Below are 26627 nucleotides of genomic sequence, written 5' to 3'. Positions count from 1 at the left end.
AATATCCAAGGTTCTCTGTCTCACATCTCACATGTAAGCACCTCATGAGAACTTCCTTTACCACTCTATTTAAAATAACAGTCCCGGGATGCCTGGGTGGCTCAGTTGGTTTGACGACTGCCTTCGGCTCAGGTCATGATCCCGGAGTCCTGGGATCGAGTCCCGCATCAGGCTCCCAGCTCCACGGGGAGTCTGCTTCTCTCTCTGACCTTCTCCTAGCTCATGCTCTCTCTCACTGTCTCTTTCTCAAATAAATAAATAAATAAAATAAAATAAAAAATAAAAAAATAAAAAAAAATAACAGTCCCGAGACCCTGTCCTCTTAGCCTCATTGCTGCCCCCAAGCCCGTATGCCTTACATGTGGGATTATATGGGATTGTTTATTTGCTTATTGCCTGTTTTCCTCATTGGACTATAAGCTCCATGAGATGAGAGACCATTTTGGTCTCTGTTATATTCCCAGTCCCTAGAGCGGGACCTGGCACATAGTAGACGCTCAGTAAATATTTATTAGATAACTGAATATATGACTCCTTGAACACAGCTGGGTATTGTCTGTATTATTTATACCTCTGGTAATAATCTCCTGTTCATGTAACTTTCCCTTCCCTTTGGCTTCTGGTCTACCCTTCTTCTTCAGACTCTCCCTACCTTTCTGATCTTGTTTTATATATTCCAATGACTTTTCTTCCTTCTCAAATAAGCGGTGTTCCCTAAGTTTCAATGCCTAACCCTCTTCCCTTCTCACCTCATGGCCCCAGATGACCTTATTTATAACTCATACCGCCCATGATTAACCACCACCCACATTCCCGACAACTTCTAGATTGATAGCTTACCCTGGAAATTTCCATTGAGTTCTCCCTACAGTTCCTAACTACTTACTGGTCATGCTACATGGAGTATCCCACCGGCATTTTAAACTCAGCTGCTCCAAAACCGACCTTACCATCCTCCCCTCAAACCTGCTCTTCTTTCTGGTTCGGCCTTAAAATAAATGTATCATGTGTCTCTATGCCAGAAACTTCACACTCAACCCTGACCCCTCCCTCTTCCTTTCTCCTGTCTTCTTGGTCATGAAAATCCTGCTGAGACCCTTCCCATATGTGGGGTCTTAATTCAGGCGTTTACCATCGCTCACCTGTACTGGGACAGGCTTTCTGTCTGTCTCCCTCATGTGCATTCACTACTCTGCAGCCAGAATCATATTCATCAAACTAATCATGAAACTTTCCTTCTAAGAAAAAGAAACCTGAGGGAATCCTCACCCTAAGTGTCCAGCCCCACCTGGCATGGCTCTGCCACGTCCCCCCACGTTCTAGGGACAGTCCCCTGCAGACGGTGTTGGTGCTGCCCCACCTTTGCTCCATCATCCCATTCTCCTGCAATGCCTCATCCCTCTTTTTTTTTTTTTTCCTGAAGTAGAATCTCAAGGTTTAACTCAAGTGTCAGACACTTCATGTAAAGCCTCATAGCCCCTGACCCTGTGTCTTTCTCTCCGACGTCTACTTATTATTAACTTCCCTAGCATCTGTGTTTCCATACCTTTGCAACAGACAGAGCATGAATTCTGGAGTTAGATAACTTCTGATTGATTTTCAGCTTGTTTACTCATAAACCGGGGTGCACATAAATTTACAAAGCTAGTTGGGATAATAACACTTCCCTCACAGAAACGTTCAGAAAATTAAATGAAATGGCCTGTATGAAAATGTCTATTCCAGGGCGCCTGGGTGGCTCAGTGGGTTAAGCCGCTGCCTTCGGCTCAGGTCATGATCTCAGGGTCCTGGGATCGAGCCCCACATCGGGCTCTCTGCTCAGCAGGGAGCCTGCTTCCCTCTCTCTCTCTCTGCCTGCCTCTCTGCCTACTTGTGATCTGTCTGTCAAATAAATAAATAAAATCTTAAAAAAAAAAATGTCTACTCCAGATCCTGGAGCAATCAGGACTCCTTAACCCACACGAGTTTCCTTTCCTTTGGTTACCCTGCCCCCCATGAATAGATCCATATAGATGCCAAACCCACAAGACCGTGAACTCTTTTGGGTCAACACGGGGCAGCACCCTGAAATTCAGTAGCTTTCCCACGGATGTCTGGGTGCGAAAACACACCCGTGCCCGATGGAAAGGGAGTTCAGAGTAAACACGTCATTCTCTCCTCCATAAACGGCTTGCTCTCCCAGACTGGTCCTTCCAGGCACCCAGTGACTTATGTAAGGTGCGGGAGTGTTATTCCCGGGGTCCAAGCACACACAACTCTATTCACGATCCCCAACAGACAGGCCAGGCTCAGGCCACACTTTCAGGTCTTAGAGAGTGTGATATAGGTGGGCATAGTTGACGGGCATTTTTATTTAATCCGTATTTCACAACTGTGTTCTTTCCATTATTCTTATTGTTGGGAGAAGCAAACTGAGGCCACATGGCTTATGTAACCAGCCCAAGGTCATGTCATGAACGAGGGACAGAGCCCCAGTCCAGCCCTAGATCTGTGCGGGTTCAGAGCCTGCGCCCTGACAGCGGGGACACACCACCTCCCGCGCAGAGGTCCCTGGCAGGGAAGGGAAGCTCTACCTGCGGCGACCTTCTTGCCCTCCTTCAGCTGGTTGGCCACATGTTCCGGCAGCATGGCATAAAGCAGGGTCTCTGTTTTCTTCTTTTCTATGGCCAAGTGCTTGGAGAGGATCCGCAGCTCCTCCTTCTTCCTCTCCAGCTGGTTGGACAGCTCAATCTCCGCCAGTCGCTGCTGGTTCAGGAGGATGAGGTCCCTGGTGGTGTCGTGGGGGGCGATGTCGGAGAGGTGCATGCCGCGTTCCTCCAGCTCCTGCAGGCTGCGAAGCTTCGGGGAGCACATGTATACCATGCAGCCCACGGCCTCCATCCAGATCATCTGGCCTGCCCATCACCGAGAAAAACACGACAACAGAGCACGTCGCCGACAGGGGACACAGCTCACCAGATCACCACCCACACAATATGCCCTTTCATCCCTTGCACAGTCTCACGCCTTTCCTGTCAGCCCCATTTCTTGAGGGCTCTATGCATACTTCCTGTCTCCACTTACTCTTCTTCCCTGTCTCATGGGTACCCTTTTTTACTGGGACGTGGCCCTCTTACTCCAACACAAGTCTGTCTCCCTCACCTCCTGAGCCCCCCTGCTGTTGGGTAGTGTCATGCAGAAACCCCCTCCCTGTAACCTCACTTCCGGAGACTTCCCTGACACTGCTTTGTTTCTGAGATTCCCCCCACTTCTTTCAATTTTCCCTTTAAGGTCTTTTTTTGCTCATTCCTTCAATGCTGGTGTTCCCCAGGTTTCTGTCTTGGTATTCTCTTAGTATTCCACAGTGGCACCCTACATCGTGCTGACGAGGAATCTGAATTTCCAAAGAAACCCTGCTTCCTGCACTCAAGTGCATCTTTCCTTAAAAAGAGATACGTTTATTATTTCACTATAAAAAGAGTATTCATGCATTGCAGAAAATGGAAGAAGTCAAAGAAAACAACAAAAGTTGCCCATAATCACACCACTCAGGTAATTACCAAAAATGGGTTTTCTGCCATCTTCTTTTTGTAATCTGAATTTTGCACTTTAAATTTATAATAGATATATCCTTCCCTAGCATAAATATAGGTATGCATCATACTTTTTTTGCAGGCTGCATTGATTATACCATGTTTTATTCAACCAACTAGCTAGCACTGATTATGTTAGGTCCCTTTTATCAGTCTATAAACAGCATGACAATGGCCAAGCTTAAGGTAAGTCATTGTGTATAATCATGCCTATTCTGTTAAGGATGTAATCTTAGAAACTGGATTACTGAGACAAACAATATGCTCACTTTTAATGTTTTTGGATGCATATTGCTAAAATGCCCTCTAAAATGATCGTGACAATTTATACTCCCAACAGCAGTGATTTTTTTCTTAAACTACTCACCAGTATTTACACATGGTTACAGCTGAACTCACCTTCAGTCCCCTCTGCTTATTTCCTTGCCCTCACCCCTGCTATGAACCAGGCACACTATTCTAGGTATTAAGGAGTCAGCAGTGACTCAAACTGGCCAAGTCCCTGACCCCAAGGAGGTCACAGCATGTCTGTTCAGCTAGTTACCCAAGTTACCTAGTTTTATCACTCAGTTACCCAAGCAAGAAAGCTAATCATTAGCCTCAGTATTCTCTCTTTTTTGCAACCTTTACATCCAATCGCCAACTTCTATCTTAATTCTTTCCTGAATCTGTTCCTCATGCACCACCCCGGCACCACTGCTTGGGTCCTGTGGGGCTTTAAAGCTTCTCACCAACTCTCCCATGGCAGCCTCCCGCTTTCTATGCAACTTTTTGAAAAAACCAAAAACTCTGCCTTGTGCCTGTCTGAGCAATGGCCCAGATGGCAGAGAGCGATGAGGGGAGGGGTGAGTTCCTTACCTCGGAGTTTGAGTGCGGGCTGACTTTTCCATGCCTCAGGCATCCTTTCTCTTCGTGCCTTCAGGACAAATTGACTGTTGATAAATTTGCAGATGCTGAAAATGTTGAAGGTAACTTGGGGATGAATGATGGAGAAATACTCATCTAATCGAATCTTCTGGGTTTGGAGTCCCGGGACATACTTCTGAATATTCACTCCAGCTTGCTTGACCCTCAGCTATCCACAGAGGACAGATGTGAGACCAGGAAACAGAAAGCAACCTGCACCACGCACTTCCCCTTGGAAATACCACTCCGTATCCTCTCTGACTCACTAAGGAGGAGAAGGGGTCACTAATGGAAGAGATACCGTAGAAGTAATAAATATTATTTTAAAAATCAAATCTGCAGCTAATCTCTGAAAGAGGAAAGGGTAGTATAGGGTGCTCAAAAGCATATTTCTTACTAACAAGAAGTCTCAACTGGGTTGAGACTGTTCAAAGACTCAACTGGGTTGACAGTTCTTCTCTAACTCTGTGGGATTTCTCTGTTTCTGTCTCTTTCTGTCTCTCCCTGTCTTTGACTCTCTCTGCCTTCCCTCCCTTCAGAATTCATTAATAAAGAAACTAGCAAATTCTGTAGCTTAGATCTGACACCCAGGCCCCAGGTGAAGGAGTCCATCACAGACGTGAGGGGATATCTTCCATTGCTGCCTTCAGGGGACACACAGAAGGAAGAGGCAAAATGGGTCTCCTGTACATAAAATGTCCAATGTCTACATAAGTTGCCCATAATACTTAACATCACTAACCCCGGGCTGTCTGTTAGGCTACAGAAATTGACTTAACATTGTACAATAATTATCATTAAGTTTTCTGTGATTCTTAAAAAGAATCACTATCACTAAATTTTCTGTGATTCTTAAAAAGAAAAAGCAGTTTTCAAATACATCAGAATTTAAAACATTAATAGTAACAATAATAATATCCTCATAGCACCGGGGAAATGCCAAAGCATATTACTTTATCATTCCCTAGTTGTTTCTTATAGGAATGTTTGATTTCCTCAGTTAGATCGATTCTTTGCAAGCAGAGAAGACCCTCAAATGAGTAAATTTCATAGAATCTTTATCCAGCAGTCCACTGGAGGTGATGATTCCAACAGGTTTCTGATGATTCCAACAGATCAAATAAATATCAAAGAAAATCGCAACTACCCGAAGACATTTTAACTGATATTTTTTACCAAATTTATTTTGCCTCATTGCCCTTTAAATGAGCTTGTAATCAATTCAGTTGACATCATTTTAGCCAAGGAAATTGACACCAAACATTTTCCATTAATGGTCATCCTTACAGCTCCCACAAAACTGTGGCATGAGTTGGCACAGACCTCTCCCCTGATTTCAAGCTATAGAAAGAGAAGCTTGGTGGGATTGAGCCTTTCACAATGGCTACAAGGACGGCAAAGACCCTGATCTAAAATGTCACCCTGTCATTACTGTGTTCTTTCATCTCTCGGTGTCGTGAACTTTGACGTTATGTCTTTTTTTTCTAATAACAAACTTTCCCCCATGCACTCCCTAGTCTAGTCTCCTTGGTGCAGTCCCCAACCCATAGGTATGGGAGAAGATCCTGCACTCTGGTTTCTGGAGGATGCCAAAATGAAAAAGAAGTCAATGGTCCGTCACACCAGGCTAAATCCTAGTCTCCCAAACCCTGGGGACTCCTCAGGGACTTGAAAGTCCCCACCAGCCATGAAAGACCATACAACATCTTCCCTTCCCAGCTTATCCCTAATCCAAGCGACAGAGGGAAGGGGCCTCTTACTGATTCATCAAACACAATGTGGAAAGGAAAAGCATTGCAGAACGTCTTCTGTTCAATCCAGAGCTGCTCAGGATAAACTGGCACGAAGGTATTCACGAGATGCCCTGGGTGCAGAAAAAGAGAGTCCTGCTCACAGGCAGCTCACGCCACCAACCTGGCACAGAGCAGAGCTCGCTCGGGATAGCATCTTAAACGTTCATGGGCAAAGAGCAGTCCCCACTCTCTATCACAGGCTCCCTTAGCGTCTCCAGATGGCCACAGCAATTCTTCCAAATTAAAACAAACAGAAAACTTGCTACCGGGTTGAGAAGTACCCCCCTACCCCCTGCCAAGTTTCTGCCCGACGCTGAAGAGTTTCTGGGCCAATTGAGTATGTCTCGCCATGCAAACAGAGCCGGCATTGAAACGGTGACAGCCAGACAATGAGCTAGCAGAGCAGAGCGTGTGTGCCCGGCCCAGCGTCAGGGACATTTGCCATGGAGCTTTTTAGACTGACAGTTTTGGGTGGCACATGAAAATTTAACCAACAGCCCTATTTGGCAGGGGGTAGAGATTCGAAATGGAGCCTTTTTGATATGAAAATCTCCCAGACAAAGGATGTCAATTGCGTGTTTGACTCGCTTGCCATGGCTTGAGGGACTCAGAATGCAGCCTTTTGAGCCCTGCAGACCTCCTCCCAGATGCATGTCACCAGGACCTACGGGGCAAAGCGGGGAGGGCTCTAGCTCCGGGCTCCCAGTGGGGCGGGGCTCCCATTCTGGCTTAGTCATTAGTGCTGATCATGGGATGGGCTCTGTGTCAACAAGGGCACCTTCAGAGCCTGACGCCTTCATTTTTCATGCAGAAGATGGAGGACCTTGTGCAGGGCCATACAGCGCCTCAGGGACGGAGCCAGAAATCTGCTTTCTTGGCTCCTGATCCAGTGTGCTTTGCACTACTGGACACCATGGTTATTAACTGCAGACTTCTAGATCAGAAGTGCATACCAGTCCCGAAGGCCCAAGAAGCTGTAGAAAATGCATTGTTTTTGAAAATATGTCAGTTCTCATCCTCCTTCCTTTCAACACAGTCCCCAGCTAGGACTGATTCCCATCCTCTCTCCAGTGGCTTTCCCTGATTATCGGGGAGACTGTGTCTCTCTGTGTCACCCAGCACAAAAGGGACAAAGGAGGGCAAGTTACAGTCTGACGTTTTAAAGTTAAAAATCCTGCCTCCAAATCCAAGCTCTGCAGAAATCAGTGACATCATAATCATGGAAGACTTGACCCATTTGTGTGCACCAAGCCATTACTCGGCTCCAAGAGTCACAATCAGGAAATCAGGAAACTCACCTTTTCCAAACATGACTATGCTTCTCACAATTTCCCAGTGTGATTTCTTCACAGGACAGACAGAGACACTCAAATACTTCTCTTTCATCCTAAGGAAAGCCGCCTCCATAGCCTGTAGATGACAAAAAGAAAAGCACGTGTGTCTGGTCATGGGACTGGTCATGTGCCTAGACGTGCACAAGCCCCATTCTGCTGTAATCAGGACCAATGGAACAGCAAGTCCACACAAGGTCAGTCTTAGCAAGACTTTCTTATCCCTAAGATTTGTACCTAGTTAATCTTCCTGTTGTTTCTCTGCCAAAGGCAGCAAGGACTTCTTACAAATCTCACGATAGGGCTGGCATGAAAATTACATAGGAACATCTTCTCTTCTTGTGGTTGGAGATTCTGTAGCCAACACTTTGAGGGGGGCTTTGAATGCTCTAAGACATAAACACTGGGTGCTCCAGGAGACACAGAATCATCGGGATGCTTGCATAAGCTGTGTGGATATATGTAGGACCTAAGTAGAAAATGTTCACTCTACAAGTTGGAATTGAGGCAGCCATCACAGGATCAGGAATTGACTCCAGACTCCCAACTGGTCCCAGCTCTAGAAGTAGGCGCTAAGGGCTTAAAAGGTCAATTTATTTTAGAAGGATTGCAAAATAAGCCACAAAGCCAGATGTCTGGCCTTCATATTGGTGTTTTTAGAGGTGAAAATATTCCAGGCTGAAGTTCGTCCCCGAAAACCTCCCAGTGTTTATCCAAGTTTTCTTAACCTAGCCATTCTCAACCAATAATGATTTTGTCCCTACCACTGCCCTGGAGATATTTTTAATTCCCACAGCTAAGGAGTGGGGAAGCAGGGTCCTACTCACGTCTGGTAGATGAGCTAGGAATGCTACTAGACGAGCACAAGACAGCCCATCATAACAAAGAATTATCTGGCCCAAAATGTCGGTAGGGTTAAGGCTGAGAAGCTCTGCCTTAAATCCACGATTAGAAGGTCCATTTGGTTCTGTTGCATCGATTGTTCGGAGACTGGATCTGTGCTTCGCAAAGACATAGCAAACCCAGTACCTCTTGGTCTCTCAGGATGTCCTGATTGTCTTGTTTCCAGTTTGGTTTTGCCCTTCTTATCTCTCTGTGAGACTTCTGCACAACCAGAAACACAACATGCTCCTTCTTTCCTGTCCTCTCCTCTTCCTTACTCATGTTAAGGATATCCATGGTCACATCAGTGTCAAAGAAGTCTTTGGCCACAGCCTCAATGATACCTACAGCAGAAGGACACTTAACGGTGAGGGATGGCAAGAGGCAGTTTTGCCACCAAAAGTTATAATCAAGTTAGACTTCAGATGAATATCCCAGAGTTCACTAAGCCCAGGCCCTGCATCAAGACAGGCAACAGAGGACAGATTAATAAAATTAAAAATAAAATAACTTCTGGGTAGTGGTTTAAATTATATATGTCTGCATAACAAATATAGCCCTGCCACTCCAATTTCTAGTTTAACATCTATTCATTTGTTTGTTTATTTCAGGAAGGCATTTAACTCACTAAACCAACTCTAGAAATAATGTAAACAAAATCTAGTTATAAAAGCATTAAGGACCATGTTCTAAAAAGAGGTGCTCTGGAAATCTATCCCGGAGTTATAATATAAGCATGGGAAAATTGTGCATGAAAATGTTCACCAAAGCAATAACAAAAGAGTAGTATCGACTAAAAATTCAACAACAGGGGACTCATTATTTACAATATGGATTATCACTCGGCAGTTGAAAATGAGTTTAAAGGACCATGTGCAAACATAGAAGGATGCTTTTTCTCCATAATGCCGAATACACAAAGAAATGTTGATACAAAATAATATGCAGAATCATCATAACTATGTAAACATGTAGTTCAAAATGTTAAAATAAAAAATGGAAACTGTTCCTTCTTTTGACACCTTGGGAACTTATTTTAATGGCCCAAAGGCTTTGGGAGTAATGATCAAGATGACAAAGAATCAGATAATGGAAGAGCTGGGGGAGCTATGAGCCATCCTGGAGACTCTGTGAGGAGAACTCCAGAGACGTCGTAACTGTGGGGCTGGTGGGGCTGTTCCCATACCTGGTACGATGTGGCACAGACCACTCCTGTCAGAGTAGTAATGGAGAAGCATTTTCCCATCTGCTGCTTTCTCCACACGGAATGATGGTGCGTTCATCTCCTATTTGAAAGACATGACATGTTTCTCCCAGAAAACCCAAGTTATTTAAATTATACTTTAAAGGCTTTGTGCACAACAGTACTTACCCATAACGACACAGAAAACTGTATCCCCAGCCCCTCTCCAATCACACAAAATCCAGGATGGTTTTGACCCCTACATGTCAGGTATTTGATATTATCCCTAATTCCCTAACCCACTCTATATGGCAAGTGTTAGCTCTCTTTTAAAGAGGAAGAAACAGGCTCAGTGGAGTCAAGGCTGAAGTCAGGGTGCAACAAATATGGACCCCAGTGAGCCTTCGCACCCTGTGCGCTGCTTCTAGCCACACTCCAGGGCGGGCCAGCCGCTTGGCCTGTGAGCAGGTGACCATGGGTGTCTTCACCCTCTGAAAGATCAGGCGCTCAGAGCGACTTGGAGAAGAGTTCATTTCTTATCCTGGAAGTCACATGCTGTCTGCGGTGTAACATTGCACATTTGGAAAATCAAGATACATCGGAAGAGATCATCTTTCTCTGGGAACAAATGTTGACATTCAAGTTTGCACCATCTCATGGTAGATGTATGTCAAGAAATAAAGATGGAGACGTTGCCTGGGGGAGTCTCTGAAAAGAAAGAGCCTCCCCCCCCAACCTTGATTAGTAGGCAGCTCAACACCCAGGCTTATAGCCCGTGGTCCAAGTGAGGGAGGAGACTTAGGGAGGTGGGTTCCTACCATGATATTTGCTTTCTTCTATGGTAGGAGGGTTTCTAGTTAAAATAAGTTTCTTTTAAAAAATTATACACACACACACACACACACACACACACGTATATATATAATTTTTAAGAATTTAAATATAGAAATTAAAGAACTGAAAATTTTTTAAAGAACTTAAAAAGATTTTTTTTTAAATTTAAGAATATTAAATAAATAAATATATGTATATATAAAGAGGATTTGAGGCAACACATATAAAAAGCACATAATAAAATAGGAGATTGAAAGTTATTTAAAAAACTTTGCCCAAGCCCTGCATAGTGAAAAAAATAACAGTCTGAAATTCACAGCCTCTTGCTATCACTTCCACCTTCAGTCCTCACCCCCAGCCTAAGCTACTTCCCAGAGATGCTGCTCAAAGTCTGTGATTTTAATTCTATCCAACTCTCTGAACAGTAAGATAATACTTTTGTTTTTTTTTTATTGAAATAGAGTTTTATGGAAGTGGAGAATCAGGGCAAAGGGAAATAATGGGAAGCAGACAGAGCATGATCTTTGGGAGACAGGTTTATGTGGGGTTGCATCCCAGCTCAGCCACCATAACCCGGCAACTGGGGCAATTATTTGACCTTTCTGGACCTGTTTTCTCATCTATATCGTGAGAAAAAATAAGAATACCTAATCTTAGGGGTGTAAGGAGGATGAGTCAATGATTATAAATTACTTAGCCCAACGTCTGCCTCATAATTAGCACCCAATGAAAGTTAGCTTAAAAAAAAAAAAGCAAGATTAAAGGCACAGCTAAAATCAGAAACGTATGCCTTAAGGCTTTGACAGATGACTAGAGGCATCTGAGACATAAAGAGAGACATAAAGAAAAGTCAGCATTATCTTATTTTACTTGTGCCTAAAGAAACAATCTAGAATGTTCTGCGCAGTATAAAGCTCGACAGCTAACAGGTATCACTGCCAGTGTTTAATTACAACTTGCATATTAAAACATTTATATATTTTATTCATGTCATCATGTGCAAAATACCCTCACATACACCCTGAGAAGTTCTATTCTTTTAAGATTTTATATATTTATTTGGAGAGAGGGAGAGAGAAAGAGAGAGAGAGAGAGGGTGAGAGGTACAGGCAGAGGCAGAGAGAGAATCTCAAGCAGACTCCCCGCTGAGCACAGACCTGACTCGGGGCTCGATCTCACGACCCTGAGATCATGACCTGAGCTGAAACCAAGAGTCAGACAATTAACTGACTGAGCCACCTAGGCACTGCTGAGAAGTTCTGTTCTTTAGCATTGGTTTGGGCACATGAAGGAATGACAGATGGCTACTCCAGAGGAAAGGTATTAGGAGTTGGGTGTACAAACAATGGGCTTGAACTTCAGACCCTCAGTTCCACCCACCCTTATTCATTAAAGCGGGAGTAAATGGTGGGCACAGTATCTGGAGCATAAAAGATGATCCATAATTTTTTGTTGTTGTTGTTTAATGAATGAATGGGAGAACAGTAACATTCTCCAGGACTGTGATTTGAGATATTAGCCAAATTTACAGGTGAAAGATGCTATATTAAAATATGGGACATTATTGAAGGGGCCCAACTGTATTTCTTTGTATCCTAACGGTGGTGCTTTAACTAAGAAATTTTAAAGGAAGTTGCCATATGAATTATTATCATTTTTTTAACTGGCCATATGGAACAGAGAGAAAAGGGAAAAGAAAGAAGCTATTATTATTTGTGAAATGCCTTTTCTAGACTGAGCACAATGCGGGGGACTTGCGCATGTGCTCTCTTATAATTCACACAATAATATGGGGGTGGATTTTTTTTTTTTTTAACTATTCATCCCTTTTTGTCTCTGTGTTTGCCCAATGCCTACAAAAAGGGCTTGGCACTGAGTAGATAATCAATACATACCTACTAAATGAATAAGTGAGAACCTAGAGGTCCATTGAGGGTACCACACAGCAAGTCAGTTGGTCAGACAGTGTGGTAGGTCCATATGACCCCATAGTCAGAGCTCCTTCTGTTCCCTCCATCCTTGAGTAGTTCACAAGATAGCAACAGGACAGCCCACCTACTCATCCTACTTGAAGCCAGTTAAGGCTTCTAAGCTTCTTATTCTTTATGTGAACAACAGAGAAAATAATCATTTTCCCATGGAACACGCAGAAGGGTGACTTATGGTTGAGGGGGCATTTAGCTTGAATATTCCCATTTTATCCCTATGACAACCCTTCAAGGGCAGTTATGAACCAGTTATGAACATTAAATATAAAAATAGGGAAGAAAGAGCTTAGTCAACTATCAAGAGTCCTAAAAAGAAATATAAATAATTTTATATAAAATAAAAACATCTAAGTGCCATTTTGCCTATTTAATGGAGCATTTTCTTTTCTTAAAAAAGAAAAGGAGGTCTAGGCGTTTGAGTTTCCTTCCTTCCAACAAGGAAGGAAAACCAAGGGAAGAACTCCAGAAGGATAGATCCCAATAGGGACATTAGTTTCTCAGCACCGCAAGCGGCCACCCCGCAGTTCACTCAGCGCGGGATGGTTTCCGACTGTGGCTCTGGGCCCTGTCAAGCCCTTCCTTCTGATATGTGAGAAAATGAATCTGGCTACAGAAGCTATTTATCAGCTCCATCCAGGCCAAGAAACCTGAGGAGCGATCTTGCAAATCCACCGAAACCTGATTGTTTCCCAGCCTTCATTCCCGCTGGGATCAGTCTTTCAGATTTCATTCCAAAGCCACACCAGAGACTGCTGGAAGAAGCTGACCTATGTCGCCAAGCTGACCTCTTCAGCTTGTCCTTCTTGGTTGCCAGCCAGCTGATCAAAGTGGCCAACAGGCATTCATTGTCCCGTCCTTCCAGACACCGAGTACCAAGGATTCTCCCCGCCCCTGCACCTGCACCCCTCCTGGGGCAGGGCGACGATGACCGAGGACTGCCTCAGGCATTTGCTCCCCCTTAGAGCCACCAAGACCGGCCTCAGAGAGTCTTACCTGATAAGACAGTGCGAGGTAACTGTGGAGGGCATCAAGGTTTTCAATAAACTCCGTGAGGTTTCCGCCCAGTGTCCGCAACATCCTGTCGTAGCCAGACATCTTGCAGAATTTAAAGAAGTATTCTCCAAAGAGTTTCAGAATGGCTTCCATGGACACGCCTGTGGAACCCAAAGCATAGCCCCCAAATAAAAGCACCTGCAAAGTGTTCATTCTCATTCGGGCGGTCTTCCTTGGGCTCCAAAGTGTTCACATCCTGCCCATGGGACATGTTATTAAGCAGCTTCCAAAGGGTTCACTTTCCACCGTGAGGAAGCCAATGAGTCTTGACACAGGAACATAAGATTCTTCTAAGCCTACCCCAGTCTTTTCTGTGGTCCCCAAGACATAAATTCCTCTACAGTCCAGAAGCGACAGCTTCCCATCCCTATACTGGCTGACTCTGGCTTCCAGGGCCAAGTTCGCTCTGGGCAGGGCTGTGTATGGCCCCCTCCAGTCTCCCCTACTACTGTTAAATGTCTTTAAAGACGACGGCTTGTAAATGAAATGAAAAGCTATCTCTGAGAAAGAGCTAATACCACAGCTAAGAAACAATAGGGATGAACCTATTTTGATTTACCCAGAAAATGATGCCGAATGCTTGCAATGATCTCCCCTTTTCCTCTTGTCCTCTCCCCATTCCAGTGTCCCCACGGGGTGTACTTTGCACACTGCACCCTCCATAAAGATTTCTCTGAATAGCCCACGTCACACTGGGTACCCTTCCTAAGGGTTGCATTTTACTTTCTTCCCAACTGTGAAATTCCTGAGAGGCAGTGACCGCATTCTACACATTTTCTGTGCCAGACACAAGGTAGGAGCTTGATAAAGACCTGGAGGTAGATTGATGGCCTTTGCTGGGGCTGCTGCCACTGTCTGCACTGTTGCAATAGACGAAATGTGACTGTTTGCTTTATAGAAGCAGAAGTCTTTATTAAAGAAATTTTATAGTTCCTGAAACACCCATTAATCATTAAGTACTCAGTAATCAAAATCATCAATTATTTTTCTCGGCACATGCTGAAACCTTGTAGGTTAACTAATCTTATTATCATGTCCCCTTTTTTTTTACAGGTGAGGTGTCCCCTTTTTGAAATTGAGAGTCGTCTTTGTTAATGGACCTAAACCAGGGGCAGAAGCTCTAACTCTAAATTTGGTGATTTCTTTTTCTTTTTTTTTTTTTTTAAAGATTTTACTTATTTAAATGACAGAGAGAGAAAATGCAAGCAGGGGGAGCGGCAGGCAGAGGGAGAGGGAGAAGCAGGCTCTCCGCTGAGCAGGGAGCCCAATGCAGGACTCGATCCTAGGACCCTGGGATCATGACCCAAGCCAAAAGCAGACACTTAACCCACTGAGCCTGCCAGGTGCTCTGCATTCAGTGATTTCTCTACCACATCCCCCAGTCTCTAGAGCTGCAAAAAAACGAGAGTTCTCCTCAAGAGTAAGGTCTGCTTATGTGTTGTCATCACTGACACAGGAGACAGGACATCCCTTGATGCTGGTGGCCTGGTGTGTCTGTGAAAGAACATTCTCTTATTTCCTGTGATGTGGTGACCCTGGGAGGTCTCGGGGGCTGGGATAAGGTCTGGAATGCCCAGGCTCACGGGAGACCTGCGGAATTTACAATCACCACAATCCCTGGCTGTACCCTCGAAGGGCTCTGTGGTATTCTGGCTGAATCTGGAATTCCCAGTAAGGGGCTTTCCAGGTCCCTTGAGCTTAAGGACAATTCCTGCAGGGGTGGCAGGGGATCAGAGGAGGCCTGGGCACTTCCCACCCTCTGTTTGCTTCTTGGGATGATCAGAGAAGCAGATTTTCTATGGCTCATTGTTCACACCCAGACTCTTGGGCAGATAATTGTTTTGTAATCTGAACAGGAGAGAGCCCTGTTCTGAATTGGCCTGGCCTTACCAAGGGTGAGTAACACATACATTCCAAAAATATATTACCCAGGTCTTTTGAATCAAGACAAAGCTTGGGACAGGAAGGTAGAGGGTGGGAATGGCTTGTGTTAATTGCCTCTTTTGGGTTCTCTGCTTCTGGGTCCATCCCAAACTGGATGCAGGCAGGCTTGTCTCCCATCCAAGTACTAACCAGGCCCGACCAAGGCAGGCTTGTCTATAAGAGCAATCAAGGGCCACCTGCTAAGCCGCAAAGAACTGAAATAAATTCCACCCAAGTCCTTTCCATTGCTTATGAGCCCCTGGGAGAAGAACTGAAAAGTGCATGGACAGGTGTGGAATCATTCTTTCCTCTTTCCCCCTTCCCCCTCCCTTCCTGCTAAATCTGGCTGATGCAAGCTGAGAAAAAACAACTGTGCTGTGTGTCCCATGGGCTGGAGTGCTGAGCAGGTGCATCCTGTTACCCGCCAGGAAAGCACAGATCCCAGAGACCTCCTTCTCCCGGGAACCATACTCAGGAGGACACGGCTGTCGGCAAAGCAAGCAAGGTATAGCAAAGTGACAGTGGCATCCTTGTGTAGAAAGACTATCTGACTTTTCTCTTAAATCTGTAATCCTCCAAAAATCCATGAACATGCTTGTTCAAGACCCTGGTTATTTTGTTCCTGGGCACCCAGCTCTATTCATAGGAGAGGCCATCTTGTTCAGAGATTAATGGTGCTTGACCACAGATCTCGAGTTTGGGTGCAGCCTCTTCCATCCGTGCTGGGTCTGTGACTTCTTCTCAGATTTCTGGTTGAGAGAGCTTGTCTAGCAGACTACAGGTCACTTTTAAAAATCAGTGTTTTTAAAACACTGTGTTGTGGGGCACCTGGGTGGCTCAGTAGGTTAAAGCCTCTGCCTTCGGCTCAGGTCATGATCCCGGGGTCTGGGGATCGAGCCCCGCATCGGGCTCTCTGCTCAGCAGGGAGCCTGCTTCCTTTCCTCTCTCTCTGCCTGCCTCTCTGCCTACCTGTGATTTCTGTCTGTCAAAATAAATAAGATCTTTAAACAAAAACAACAACAACAAAAAACCACTGTGCTCTGTTGTTACACAGTTTAGCTCAGTGAATTTATGATTCCATGAGTTCTCTAAGTCACAGGGAGTCAGGGAAAAATAGGAAATGTCAAGAAAATGAGAAAACTGAAAGAGTCATAGGTGCCTTAACATATTTTTTGATGGTGCAATGGAGAATCTGTAGTATGCTTAGCATTTTATCTTTTGTGTAACAGAGCAGGGGAAATACAGAAATATGCATTTATCTGTTTATTTGTGCAAAATGAAACACCAGAAGGATAAACCAGGGACTTTTGGGATTGCCTACCTACAGGGCATTGGTAGGAATGAGGTAGAGAGGTTAGAAAAATTGTGGAGGGCGGGGGACTGACATTGCTCTGAGCATAACTTTTTGGACAGTTCTGGTTTGAGGAATCATGTTAATGACTCATATACTGAAAATAAAGAAAATAAATACGGTATAAATAAGGATAGGGAAAGCTCCGAGATACAATTCAAACAAACAGATTAACAGAACAGTATTGTAACAGACCCGGTTTTGAAAAATCTAATTACCCAGGGAAAAAAAAAAAACCCAGTAACATCTGAACATAGGATTTACACTGCTCTGTCTTTAGACTAAACCCAAAACCAAACAAATGAACAAAAAACTGTAAACAAATATTTAACTGTAGTTAGTAGGTTTCCTTCCCACAATGGTGTTAGTAAGCAATTCTGAAACGACTTTCTGAACATTTGAAGATTAAGGGTGTAAGTAAATATATTGTGAAAAGTGGGGAACAAGTTCCTCACTGTATGAGAAGGCAGTTACAGTTATGGAAGGGGAAAGAACAGAATGAAGTCTGTGAGGTAGATTAGCAAATCTACTGTAATAAGACAGTAAGACTCATCATGGTGTTAGATGGAAGGATGGATAGATCTATTGATCAGTTGATTGGGGTGTGTTGCGGGGGGTCAGAGCTCCTTGGAGAAACAATAGATTTCAGAGCTGGGGCAGGGAAGGGCTAAGACAAGCCTGTAACATCTAGTCATCCCAGAAACTAAAGAAATAACCAAAGAATCAAAAGGACAAAGAGTCCAGCTTAAAGGGTCTCCCACTGGTTCAATCTTGGAGAATTTGAGCATCAAAAGAAATAATGAAATCAAAGGATCATAACCTATTTAAAAAATAATAGTCAAGGGTTCATATTGATATAAATAAATGGGAAGAGGGGAAAATCCTTTCTTTCCCTGTAGAAATCCAACTAATAAACATAAAAGAACAATATACCATTTGGCCACCACCGTAATAATGGTTTCAGGCAAGAATCACTAGTGAGTACTAAAACTGGGGAGGGAGGAGTTTGAGAAGCAACTAGATATTTGCATAGTCTTCAAGTATCTTCTCACAAACTACTGATTACAAAGACAGGACTGATGTGGTAGAGAAACCTGGCAGATCCCTCCTTAACCGAGCAATCAAAGTTAACACCAAAAACAGGACAATGGGACAAAAGGACATCATATGCCCCCTGCTACAGTGACCTGGGAAGGACAGAACATCCCTTCTGGGGTCTTCCCACCAAAAAAGCACAATGTGAATTGAATCAAGAGGAAATATCAGATAATCCTGAGTTGAGGGCATCCTACAAAATAGCTAACCAGAATTTGCCAAAGATAGCAGTGTTACAAAACCCAAAGAAAGATTCAGGAACTTTTCCAGATGTCAGAAGATATCTGACATGTGACAACTTCTGCAGTCCAAGGTTTTCTTTGTTCTAAAGGATGTCACGGAGACAACTGGAAAAATCTCAATAATGTCTGTAGGTTACGTTATAGCCCTCCATACACATTCATTTCCTCAGTTTGGTAGTTGTATTACAGTTACGTAAGAGAATTTTCAGGACTAATGAGACATCATATCTGCAACATACTAATGATTCAGGGGAAAAACTTACAGATAGAGAAGGATGGATCCAATATAGTAAAATGTTAACATTTGGGGAATATGGATGAAAAGTATATGGGAATTCTTTGTGCTATTCTTGCAAACCTCCGGTGAGTTTGAAATTATGTCAAAGTTTTTGCTGATTGTCCTAAAAAGACCTTAGTAAATCTAATACAAAAAGACCACAAAGACCACATTTATCCATGGCCAGCTGAGATACAGCTGGATTCTGGGCCTCTGTAATATTATGAATTTTGTTAGGTATAATCAAGGCATTATGATTATGTTTTTAAAATGTCTTTATCTTGTTAGAGACTCATACTGAAATATTTATGGGTAGAATTATAAGAAACCTGAGATTTGCTTTAAAACATTCCAGCAAAAACAAAACCAGAAAAAGGGTGGAGGGACCAGAGAGATGGAACAAGATTGGTGAAATATTAATAATTATCGAAGCTGGGGGAAGGGCACACGTGCTTGAGAATATAGTTCTGTGTGTGTGTGAGAGAGAGAGAGAGAGAGAGGCTAAAAGGGTTGTTTGTTTTTGTTGTTTTAATGGAAGGCTTCTTTGCTGGCAGGAAAATCACTGTCAGGAAGTGTCCATTTTCCAGATGCTTGGCTCCCCAGAAGAGATATGGAGGCTTTGAAGTAGGTTTTCAATTGGAATGATGTCTAAACTCAAATTTTCTGACTTAACAAAGCTAGCTCTTTGACATCACTGGGAAATGTTACTTCTTCCTGGGTGATGGCTTAAGGGACTAGAAAGAGCAGAGGCGGGCTGTCCAGGGTGGAGGACATGATACCTACCAAACCCTGTGTGAGGGCTGACAGGCAGAGGAAGGCCACAGAGCCACAGCTGCCTGTGCTGGGCCTTCTGGACACAGGGCCCACTCAGGGCCACACCCCCAAGACCCCTGCCCACCTCCCATCCCCTGGATACAGGAACAAGAGCCATTCCTCATAGTGACCCACCCGAGGGGCCCAGGGAAGCATGTGCTCTCCCACAAGACGGGGACGTGTATGTAGTACATTTTAGAAAATTTTCCATCGAAAATGGGTAATTTTTTTCCCCAAGGCTAATGTAGCCAAAGGAATAAGCTTCTGATATCTGGAAAAAGCCATTCACCTAGAATATTCTCCTTCTCAAATAACATCACCAAAGCCAGGCCCGAGATAATAGGAGAAATCTTGTGTAAGTAGGAGGAAGGAGCTTAAGAAAAGCCGGAGGGGCGCCTGGGTGGCTCAGTGGACTAAGTACCCTCCGTGGCTCAGGTCGGGATCCCAGAGCTCTGGGATCCAGCCCCCCGGCCTGCTTCTCCCTCTCCTTCTGCCCCTCCCCAGCGCTGCCCTCCCCCACCCACCCACCTTATCAAGCTCACGTTCTTGTTAGGGTGCTCTCTCTCTCTCTCAAATAAATAAATAAAATCATTTAAAAAAAAAAAAAAAAAAAGAAAGAAAGAAAAGAAAAGCAGAAAACTGCTACCCATGTGAGTACCACAGGTTGCAAGGAGGAAACAGACTTTAAACTGGGAGGGTGGGGGTCCAGAGGGAGCAGGACTGTTCACCCGCCCACAGAGGAAGACCAGCCGGGCCACAGATGACACCAGCTCAGGCGGGAGGCCCTCTGCAGCAGATCACAAGCTGCCTTCTTCCCAGCAAACTTGGGAGCAGAGGCTTGGCCTAGTCAGAGACCTTCCAGGTAGGGCTAGGGGAGGGGGACAAGGTGAGGGTTTGCTCTGTGGAGTATCTGCTCTGGGTGAGATGCCTGGCTTGCGGTATTGTATTGCATCTTTAGGACGGGCCCTCTGATGTAGGGGCCGTGGGTGTCAGGGCTGCTTACCGATGGGGAGTTTGGTCCAGGTTATATTAGTTACTAGGGTATGGGGGTTCAACCTAGTCCAAAGGATCCCAGAGTCCTTGCTAGAGAGTCCGTGGTAGGCAAATTGCAGTCATCAGCTGCTTGGAGCTGTGTGCTTGGAAACTGGGCTCAGAACCTGCATGCCAGAGGTCAAGCCCTTAGCCTTGGGGGCGGGGTGGGGGGAATCACCCTTCTGGGGCAACTTGTCCCCCCTCAGAGGGTCATGGTAAAGATCAAATATTGTAATGCTGGATTTTGGGACTTTGTAAATTTTACATTGTTGTTCTTCTCTTAAAAGAGGCAAACGCCGAGAAGGCTTGTTGGCATTTGCCGCTTGCTAACTGTTGAAACGTGTTTGACTATTGGTCTCTTAGCAAGCAGAGTCTAGACTGACACAGCTGTGCCAAATGGCTGTTGTGTACTGTTTTGCATTTTGTCACTTCAGATCACTAATAACCCACTTACACACTAAGTAGGTACTTATTCATACCCAGAACAATTCCTTATGCAATGCTTAACCTGCCATCTGGTCCCATCCTGAATTCTGCTCATTGAAAGCACAGAGCTATGCAGTGGCAGAGTGGTCTGGAAAAGTCCCAACAATTTGCTTAAAGGTAGGCAAATTGCATTCTGGAGCTCACTTGGAAAGCAAAGCATTGACTAGTGGTAACTGAGCGTGCTTTTTTCCTTTGTCTGAGGGAAGAGTTTGTCTCAACTGACCAGTGTATTTTGTTAAATAGTTAAATGTCCTTCCTTTGGGGGCACCTGGGTGCCTCAGATGGTTAAGCATCTGCCTTCAGCTCAGGCCATGATCTCCAGATCCTGGGATCGAGCCCCACCTTGGGCTCCCAGCTCAGCAGGGAGTCGGCTTCTCCCTCTCCCTCTGCCTCCCCCCCTGCTTGTGCTCTCTCTGTCTCTCTGTCTCTCAAATAAATAAATCTTTTTAAAAAAATTGTCCTTCCTGTGGGCTACCTTCTGGCAAGCCATGCTCTCTCTGATTCATAGAATATATACATCAGTATATGTATATATCTGTATATATCTCGAGAGAGAGAGAGAGAAACCTACAATCCATGTTTCCCAGAGCCTCCTGATTCCAAGACGCCTGCATGTTATTTACTCAATTTGCATCCCACCTTTTTCTTGTAAAGATTTTATTTATTTTTGTGCTAGCACAAGCAGGGGGAGCAGAAAGCAGAAGGAAAAGCAGGCTCCCACTGAGCAAGGAGCCTGATGCGTGGCTTGATCCCAAGAATCTCGAGATCATGACCTGAGCCACCCAAGCATCCCACATACCAACTTTTCATTTGAAAACACGCTCACCATACTTATATGCAACTTGGGATAGGCCAAGAGATGTTACTGAGATAAGCAACAAGAAGTTAGAGAGGAATCACAGTGAAAGACTCTGGCTTTTGGTAGAAAATCGACAAATGTCTATAAAATCACTGCTGCTTCCAAATGTATCGGTTGGTTTGGAACTATGAAAGCCTGAGGGACACGCATGGGAAGACACCTCTCTGTGAACAGAACTGCCACCCCCAACGGTGTTCATAATCACACACAGTTACAGAATGGCCTGGGCATGATACCAGACGCAGGAAATAGTTCTTTCTGGAGATGTGAAAACTTTCTCAAGTTCCTGCTTGTCTGCTGGGGCTGCTGTCACAATATACTATGAGCTGGCAGCTTAACCACAGAAATTCAGTTATTCCGAATTCTGAAAGCCTGAAGTGTGAGATTCATGTGCCAGTGTGGTCAGGTTCTAGAGAGTTTTTCTGGCTTCTCACCATGTCCTCACATGATTGGAGCCGGAGATGTGTGTGTGAGAGAAAGAGGAAGCACGTGCCCATGCTTCCTGAGAGAGAGGGCTAACTGTCTGAGACCTCTTCCTATGAGGGCACTAATCCCATTGTAAGGTTCCACCATCGTGACCTCAGGGGAACCTCATTATCTCCCAAAAGCCCCGTCTCCAGATACCGTCACATCGGGGGTTCGGGCTTCAACATATGAATTTGGTGGGGGTTGAACATAATCTGATAAACAGTAGTTCTCAAGGAAAAAGGGATTTAAGAAATCTTGACAAAGATCCATTCTCTAGAGCCTTAGGTGACAAAACTGGTTTTGTAAAGGGTAGATAGTGTTTTCAGTTTTGCAGGTCTCTGCTGCAACGCTTCAACTCTGCCACGATAGCTCAGAACAGCCAGAGACAAGATGTCAACACATGGGCCCAGCTGAGTTCCAATAAAATTTTGCTTACGAAAACAGGCAGGGAGCCAGATTTGGCCCAGGGGCTGGTTTACCAAGCCCTGCTCAGAATGGCTCCAGAACATTATACTATAGCTATTTAAGGCAAACACCAAAGCTCAGTCCTACTTTTAAGGGACAACAGCCAGAGACACCAAACTTTGAAATGTCCCTGCCCCCCCTTCAGATGCAGTTGACATTCGCTGAGTACCTCTTCTGGGCCCCAGATGTTGCAGAGGGCCTCACGTTTCTTGTCTCTTTCATCCCTTCCTTCCCATGACCATTTGAAGTCAGTACGATTTCTTTTTGAGGAGAAGATCAGCGCTCCATGAATTTCTTTCCCTGACCCAAGGTCACACCAGAAACCAACCCCTGGCACTCCTAGAATGTGGACTAGACGCCCTCTTGGCAGAGGGCTTAGAACCAAACAGAGCCTGTTTGATGTAGCCACTACTGTCTCCTGCTTCTGGGAAGCCTTGAAAGAAAATCAAAGAAAGGGTGAAGGAGAGCTTCATCCCACCTTCCAGTTCAAGCTCCGTTGCTCTTCTATTTCCTAAGCTCTGTCAAAACTCCAGCTTTTGGGTCAAGTCTAGAGTCACCTCCCACCCGGTGATTTTTATTCCTTCTGTGGGAGAAAAGGAACCGGACACTCCCCTGACTTCACTGGGAAAAGGGCGGCCACTATACTAAACACTAAGATTTGCCCCAGAGGCCCAGCAGCCCTCACTCAGAGTCAGGGTCAGCCTACCAGACTGGGGGAGCGCTGGGCCTCGCCTAAGAGCGGATCAGAATAAGGAAGGAGTCTGCCTGCACGGTTTGAAAAGCATATGTAATGTCATCATCGCATGTCCTAAAATATTAAAAAGCAATGTTTAAGACAACAATCTCTTTGGCAGGTGTGTTAAGCAAGAAGGCTGAGAGGCTCACTCTGGTGCGGGCGAGCTGTGGTGTGAAGACAAGAAGGCCTAGGAGGTGAGCTGGGTCTCGAAAGTTCGTCTCCAGGCTCCCAGCCCAGGGTGGGCGGCCCAGCACTCTGAAGAGTACACACACTGGGGTCAGACTCCTCCTGAAATCCTGACTCTACCCACTTTTGAATAGCCCAAGCCCAACATCCATTTCCCCTGGCATCAGCTATTGGGGAGGCAGAGGGGTTGGGGCTCCCTAAACAGGTCAGACGGGATAGAGCTGTGGTTCACAGGTGCCACTGATGTTCCCCAGATTCTGGCCCATCTTCTTCCTAGAAACTCTCTCTGTGAACCTCTGTGGAAGGGGGAGGAGTGGTGGGCGCTCAGCTGTGATTCTGAGACGCCACGTGGGCCCTGTCTGTCCCCCTCCTCTGCCTGCCTCCAAGGACCTCTAGAGAACAAGGCAGGCCGTGCTGGCTGCTCCTGGAGCCCGAGCTCCAGGAGCTGCAGGAGCCAGTGACTGTATCATTTCAGTACCTGATGTCCAGGCTCAGACACAACCTTGTCTCGTTCCGTTAGGAGGTGTGGCTGGCAGGTGACCAGGAGCTCAGTTCCCTGAGCCTCACAAGCTTCCCCCTCCCAGCTTCACGGACACTTGGGGCTTCTCCCCGCTGCAGATACCTGAAGAACGGTTTTCTGCATCTGGGGAATGACCAGGAGTATGAGCAGAGACACAGATGTCAATCAAACTGCCGTGTGGAAACAAAGGGAAAACATGTGCATGAGGTTAAAGCTGGCACAATTTTTTTAATCAGAGAATTTCCCTAATAGTCACAGGAAAGAGAAATAAACTCAAGGCCTCACCCAACCCCAGCACTTTACGCATCCGCGTTCTGGGGAAGCCACCTGTCTCTGCAGGCTTCACGTTCACTAACCGCCCCGGCGTGTTCCCCAGCTGGGCTGGTCACTGTGTGCCTGGGGCAGACTTTTACCTGTGACCACCCCTGGAGGAGGTCCCAAGGACAGAAGGCCAACTTGCAGGACCCTCAGAGACTCCATGACAAACAGCTGGAAACCACAGCCCCAGCTGCCTGAGCCCCTGGGGGCTGCACGGGATCCAGCCTTCAGCCATGCTCCCAACAATTCTATCCCAGGGTCTAGGTGCTAGGCGAGGAAGCTGACACAGGGTCCGCCTGCAGTAATCCCTAGATGCCATCTCACCACAGCCCAAGGCCTCAGTGCCTGGAGGGGTAGCCTAAGGAAGTTCAACTGGGACCAGAAGAGCATGTTGTCAAAGAACCCGGAAGCACCAAGGTACTCTCTCGGCTTCCGGTACCCAGCCTGGAGCCTGGGACAGTAGAAACTCCTTCCTCTCCAGGCCCCAGCTCCATGCTGGTGAGAAGGAATGGTAAAGGAAAGAAGGGTGTGCTGGCTTGAAGTGTCCCCCAAAACCCATGTCTCCTTGCAACCTCCAAATGTAACCTTATTTAGAAATAGGAAATTAATACAGAGAGAAGGAAGGAAGGAAAGAAGGAAATAAATACATTTTGAGAGCTTATTATTGTGCCAGATAACACCTCTGACATTTTCACATATGTCATCTCATCTAATCCTCAAAATAACTCTGGCAGGTAGATATTATTATGCTCATAGATCAATGAGAAAACTGTAACCAGGTAAGTAACTTGTCTTCAGTCATTAAACTAGAAAGAGGCAGGACTGTATTCTCTCTCTGTCCTGAACCCCTCCCCATCTGGGCCTGGGGAGCAAGCAGGTTAATATAATAAGCCATAGCTTGCTGATACGTCCATGTGAGGAATCACCTGGGAAGTACAAGTGCATTGTAAGTGGAACCATCCACAATGGGCCCCCCATTACAACCCATGGCAGAGCAGATGGGGAAGAAGGCCCTCAGCACCCCCCCCAAAAAATACACCAGCTCTGTTTCCAGATAAACACAAGCATGGTTGGCCTTAGAGGATTCCCAGAGCTGTCCCCCCTGACACCCGGAGGTCATCAGGGTGATACATTTCAAAGGTATGACTATCTCTGTCAAGGCCACCATCAAGGCCAGGCATGAGAGTGCTGATACAGATGCTGACACTGAGAGGGACCCTCACGATTTTTGTCTGTAAGAAGCTCAAGGCTCCTCAAATGGAAAGGGTAGGTGACAGGATGAGGGCGGGCCCTAAATCCAGTGCAAGAAGAAGAGGGAGATTTGGACATAGAGACATAGACACACGGTGGGGAAGAAGCAGAGAGTGGAGTTATGCTGCTCTACGGAACACCTGGACCACCAGAACCCTGAACATTTTCCACTCACTAAAACGTGTCTGTAACCCCAAAATCAGTACCACCAAGCGTTTGCAGTCATTCAGGAGCAGGTGCAGAGAAGCAAAAACTCTTCGTCCCCGAGCACACGCATTCCTAGCTAAGGTCAAATGAGGCAGTGCCCTGCGTCCTTGTCTCCTTTCTCCTACTGTACATTAAGTGTCCTTTTTGCAATCGATTTTGTATGCTGCTTTTACACGTTTGTGCTTTTTTTGCTGGTGGTGTGCTGCTGAAAATGCCCCAAGAACAGCATTGAAGGGCTGCCTCGTGCTCTAAATACAAGAAGGGTGTGATGTGGCTTTCCGACAAAAGATGTGTGTTAGAAAAGCTTCGTTCAGGTGTGAGTCATGGTGCTCCTGCCCACGGGTCCAATACTAACGCTATATATGAAATAAGGAATCTTGAAACAGAAAACCACAAAACAAGGATCTAGAGTTAGAACCTGAGCGATGGCTCAAGATTGCTAACTCGGTGTTCGCCGGGTCTTAACACAGCAGGACTAGATGAGAACTAGTTGTACTGTGTGACGGCAGCCCTGAGAAACCCCGACAAGCCCTCTTCCTCCTTACCCAGAACTCTGCAGGCCTCTTGGATGAGTTTGATGGTGATGATGTCATCATACACCGTGTAAGTCATGAAGGCGTCTTGCACTTCGGCAGAAGCTCTGAAAGAGAAATCACGGGGCGATGAAAACCCAGCAGCTGGAGCTCTGCCTCAAGCATATACCCACGGACCGAGGAAGATAAGAGAGAGCATGAACACTCTTGATCACCAGGAATGGGAGGCCGTGGAGGAAGTCTTCCCGGATCCCAGTTTGGGCCAAGAGTTCTCTTCTCAAGGATCCACAGAAGACTACGTGTTTCCCTAGTTGGTGTCAAGT

The 26627-nt window shown here is 45.5% G+C and overlaps 1 protein-coding gene across 1 annotated transcript in view; it reads right to left on the bottom strand.

Moving 5' to 3' along the window:
* LOC132002640 (guanylate cyclase soluble subunit beta-2-like) overlaps positions 1–26398 on the bottom strand; it is a 43859-nt gene extending 17461 nt beyond the window's left edge. Inside the window, exons 1-8 of the mRNA XM_059377777.1 lie at positions 26317–26398; positions 13483–13643; positions 9671–9770; positions 8632–8828; positions 7570–7681; positions 6239–6342; positions 4431–4647; positions 2574–2894 (exon numbers count right to left, since the gene is read on the bottom strand). Coding sequence (XP_059233760.1) covers positions 2574–2894; positions 4431–4647; positions 6239–6342; positions 7570–7681; positions 8632–8828; positions 9671–9770; positions 13483–13643; positions 26317–26383 — 1279 coding nt within the window. The 5' untranslated portion in view covers positions 26384–26398. The remainder of the gene's footprint in view (positions 1–2573; positions 2895–4430; positions 4648–6238; positions 6343–7569; positions 7682–8631; positions 8829–9670; positions 9771–13482; positions 13644–26316) is intronic.
* Positions 26399–26627: the final 229 nt, after the last annotated feature.

Source organism: Mustela nigripes, chromosome 15 (assembly GCF_022355385.1).
Source record: "Mustela nigripes isolate SB6536 chromosome 15, MUSNIG.SB6536, whole genome shotgun sequence".
Classification (NCBI taxonomy): Eukaryota; Metazoa; Chordata; class Mammalia; order Carnivora; family Mustelidae; genus Mustela; species Mustela nigripes.
Note: the sequence above shows the minus strand (reverse complement) of the source record. Positions and strands in the feature narration are given on the sequence as shown.